General features: G+C 55.2%; 1 protein-coding gene across 1 annotated transcript; it reads left to right on the top strand.

The window, feature by feature from the left end:
* Positions 1-241: 241 nt before the first annotated feature.
* On the top strand, positions 242-4,165 carry CCIN (calicin). Its single transcript, XM_003995622.6, has 2 exons — positions 242-496; positions 1,945-4,165. Exon 2 carries the CDS (start codon positions 2,335-2,337, stop codon positions 4,099-4,101), a length of 1,767 nt encoding a protein of 588 aa, XP_003995671.2. The 5' UTR covers positions 242-496; positions 1,945-2,334; the 3' UTR covers positions 4,102-4,165.
* The last annotated feature ends 282 nt before the right edge of the window (positions 4,166-4,447 follow it).

Genomic DNA, 4,447 nt, shown 5'->3' on the forward strand with positions numbered 1-4,447 from the left:
CCTGCCCTGGTGTTCTAGTGCCTGAAACAAACGTAAAGGGGCCCGGCCACCTCCTCCACCAAAATGCCCCTAAGGCTGAAAGATGTGGGGGCAAAGGGGTGGATGCAACCACAGGCCTGACCCCACCCATCCTCTACTGGTTGAAACGCCCCTGGAGGTGAGGTCTGCCGGCCTCTCACAAGGGCAAGCCTAGATGCCAATGGATGAAAAAGCGGCCGGCATCAACACCAAGAGGTCTCACCTGCACCCAGGTGGCAGCCACCTCTCGCGAGATCAGGGCTGGTGAAGCATTTAGAGCTCAGTTAGCCTCACATGGAGAAAACGGACAGAGAGGGGTCCACCTAAACCTCGCGGCTAGTCTGTGGTGGAGGGGCTGAAGTCAGCCTTCTTTTCGTGGGAAAAAACATTAGTTCTTAGCCTTGTGCAGGGATAGGTCAAGAGACTGAGTGCCTCTATTCCATTCAGGTATCAAGGTGAACAAGTTCAGCATTCAAACGTAAGTACTTTTAAATACTTTTCAAGCTGCCAAATCCCCAAAGAAAAAGCCAGGTCTAAACTGGAAGGATGTGGTGCAGAGACGATGAATAAGTGGACCAAGCCGGGCAGGGGAAGAGCCGGCAGGCTCACGCTCCCCACGCTCCAGGCAACACTGGTTTCCTAGTGGGGGCGCTAAGGACGACGTAAGGGTCAGGAGTGGGGCTCCGGGCCCAGGTCCTCTCTGTGACATCTGGCCATCCCCGCAAACGCCTGCGAGTTGAGCCCCTCGCTGGGGGCCCCGAAAGGCTGGTGCGGGTGGGGCCCCCGGGCTCTTCCACTCTCCGCAGGAGCCGGGCACTCGGGGAACCCCACGCCCGCCCGGGTTGCCGAGGGGTGACGCCCCGAGTCTGAGACGGCTTCTCCCCGGCGCCGCCACCTGTAAAGCGGGCACCGGAGGCCGGGTGGTGAACGTGGGAGGCCCTGCCACCGGCGGCCGGGCGCGCGGAGCCCCGTGGCAAGAGAGGGCGGGGCGGGGCGGGGCGCCGCTTTCCCAGCTGGAGCCGCTGCGGTTGCGAGCGAGGAGCGGCGTGGCAGTCGGGGCCTCAGTGGCCGGAGATGGCCCTCCAGCTCCACCGCGTGGCCGGAAGGGGCTCGGGGAGCCCCCCTGCCCCAGAGGGGACGCGGGATTCCAGACCCCTCCACCACCGTCACAAGCCAACCAGACGAAGAGAGGCATTTAGGAAGGGAGCAGCCAAGGACACCAGCCCTGGGCGAACTAATAGATTAATAAAGTAACGGCAGCTAACATTTATTGGACGTTTGCTACCCGCCAGACGTTGTGCTTAACACTGTCTAGTCATTTTCTGATTTAAACTCTTAAGGATCTTTGAAGCAGGTATTATTATTCCCATCTCACAGATGAGGAAACCGAAGTTTAGAAGAGTCTGAGCCACTGGTCCAAGTCCACACTTGATGGAGAGAGCTGACCCACCGCAGCTCCCAAAGCTGCATGACTATAGACTTGGAAATGTGGAGAGGAGGTCCCAGTTTGCTGTGGAACTGAAATAATCAGAGCTTCAGAGGCCCTCCCATCCCCCAGTGTGTGGCTAACTCCTGTATCCCTGCTCCAACTAGTAGCCTCTGTCTCTCCATTTTAAAGAAAAACGGTGTCCTTGGCTACAAAGGTCAGAAGGCAAAGGACAGAGCCTGAAGTTCTCTGATGGCCAGGAGCCTTGGCAGAGAAAGGGACCTCGAGACCTGAGAACCAGAGACTGGGGAGAGCTAGGGAGTTAGGAGCTTCCTGGAAAGGTAAAGAACACTGAGTTAGAGAAGGCTTGAGTTCCAGGCCCTAGTCTACTTCCAACCTGCTGTGGGATCTTGAGCAAGTCCCTTCCCTTCTCTGGGTCTGTTTCCCTCCTATCCATGGGGAGATTCTTCTAAAAACAAAAATCTCCTTTCTTCCCTCAGCTTCCCCTCTTCTCTTCCCATACCACCCTCCACCCAAACTGGCTCTAACATTCCGGATATAACCTTGAACTAAGTTTGGAAAGTCCCAGATTAGAGCTGCAACCCATTCTCCTGAGCTCTGGGCCCAGGGCATCAAGTCCTGGCAGGGGATCTAGCCGTGGCACGTTGGAGCCATCAAAGGGGAGAAAGGTCCTGTGCCTCTGAGAGGGGCCTCAGGGGGCTGGCATTGTGACGCCCTCATCCACTCTATGACATCACCCTCTCTCCCAGCCCCCCTCCTCTCCGATCAACTGCTCTGCAAACAACCATCAATCTGAATCCCAAAGGCGTGAGAAAGTCTGTTCTCCAGTACCTGCCGCTGATCTTCTGCCTCAGCCAGCAAGAAGCACCATGAAATTGGAATTCACGGAGAAAAACTACAACAGCTTCGTGCTGCAGAACCTGAACAAACAGAGGAAACGCAAAGAGTACTGGGACATGGCCCTGACTGTGGACCACCATGTCTTCTTTGCACATCGCAACGTGCTGGCTGCTGTCTCTCCACTGGTGAAGAGCCTCATCTCCAGCAATGACATGAAGACCACCGATGAGCTCTTTATCACCATTGACCCCAACTACCTGAGTCCGGCCACAGTGGACCAGCTCCTGGACTACTTCTACAGCGGCAAGGTGGTGATCTCGGAGCAGAACGTGGAGGAGCTCCTGCGTGGGGCCCAGTATTTCAACACACCACGCCTTCGAATCCACTGTAATGACTTCCTGATAAAGTCCATCCGCCGAGCAAACTGCTTGCGCTACCTCTTCTTGGCTGAGTTGTTTGAGCTCAAAGAGGTATCAGACTTGGCCTACTCCGGCATTCGTGACAACTTCCACTACTGGGCGAGTCCTGAGGGCTCTATGCACTTCATGCGCTGTCCACCTGTCATCTTTGGCCGCCTGCTCCGAGATGAAAACTTGCATGTGCTCAATGAGGACCAGGCTCTCAGCGCACTCATCAATTGGGTGCACTTCCGGAAGGATGAGCGGGAGAAGTATTTCAAGAAGTTCTTCAATTACATCAACCTTAATGCCGTCTCCAACAAGACACTGATGTTTGCCAGCAACAAGTTGATGGGCATGGAGAACAGCTCGGCCCATGTGACCCTGATTGAGAGTGTCCTTATGGACCGAAAACAGGAGAGGCCATGCAGCCTGTTGAGCTACCAGCGGAAAGGCGCCCTGCTTGACTCGGTGGTCATCCTAGGGGGCCAGAAGGCCCATGGCAAGTTCAATGATGGCGTGTTTGCCTATATCATCCAGGAGAACCTGTGGTTGAAGCTGTCAGAGATGCCCTATCGGGCCGCAGCGCTTAGCGCCACCTCGGCTGGTCGCTACATCTACATCTCTGGTGGCACCACTGAGCAGATTTCAGGGCTGAAGACAGCTTGGCGGTACGACATGGATGACAACTCCTGGACCAAGTTGCCAGACCTGCCAATTGGGCTTGTCTTCCACACCATGGTGACCTGCGGGGGGACAGTGTACTCAGTGGGTGGGAGCATTGCTCCAAGGCGGTATGTCTCCAACATCTATCGCTATGATGAGCGCAAGGAGGCCTGGTGCCTGGCAGGGAAGATGAGCATCCCTATGGATGGCACAGCCGTGATCACCAAGGGTGACCGGAACCTGTACATTGTCACTGGGCGGTGCCTGGTGAAGGGCTACATTTCTCGGGTTGGAGTGGTGGACTGCTTTGATACCACCACTGGGGATGTGGTCCAGTGTATCACCTTCCCCATTGAGTTCAACCACCGGCCCTTGCTCTCTTTCCATCAGGACAACATCCTCTGTGTACACAGCCACCGGCAGAGTGTGGAAATCAACCTGCAGAAGGTAAAGGCCAACAAGACAACCACCTCGGTGCCTCTCTTGCCCAACAACTGCCCCTTGGATGTGTCCCATGCTATATGTTCCATTGGAGACAGCAAAGTGTTTGTCTGTGGGGGTGTCACCACAGCCAGTGATGTCCAGACAAAGGACTACACCATCAACCCAAACGCCTACTTGTTGGACCAAAAGATGGGCGAGTGGAAGACCCTGGCCCCCCCACCGGAAGCACTGGACTGTCCTGCCTGCTGTCTAGCCAAGCTGCCTTGCAAGATTCTTCAAAGGATTTAAACAACTTTTTAAGTGGGAGAATAAGTAAATGCATTATTATTCACAATTTAATGAGAGAAAGAGAGGAAGGTGGCCTGTTGGTTCCTTCTTAGTGTTCCAGTCTATGTTTGGCCCTGAAAGAGGAGATCCTGGGCTAGGGCTGATCCCAGTGGGTGGAAATTCAGGGCTACTCTGTCCCTGGAGGGATCCAAGCTGAGGCTGGAATGGAGTCTCCGGTGGGTGGGACTGAAGCAACTCCTGGGCACTGGCCAAGGTGGTGTCCGGAAAGCCCCCATTCTATCCTCTGTAGTCATCTCCGCTGGCACCTACTAGACTGAGAGATAAAGCATTTGCTTAGAGCCTCAGG

This window comes from Felis catus, chromosome D4, assembly GCF_018350175.1.
Source record: "Felis catus isolate Fca126 chromosome D4, F.catus_Fca126_mat1.0, whole genome shotgun sequence".
NCBI classification, from domain to species: domain Eukaryota; kingdom Metazoa; phylum Chordata; class Mammalia; order Carnivora; family Felidae; genus Felis; species Felis catus.

Excerpts from the sequence above, each read along its gene's own strand:
- CCIN (XM_003995622.6), top strand. The coding sequence starts at position 2,335 with ATGAAATTGGAATTCACGGAGAAAAACTACAACAGCTTCGTGCTGCAG.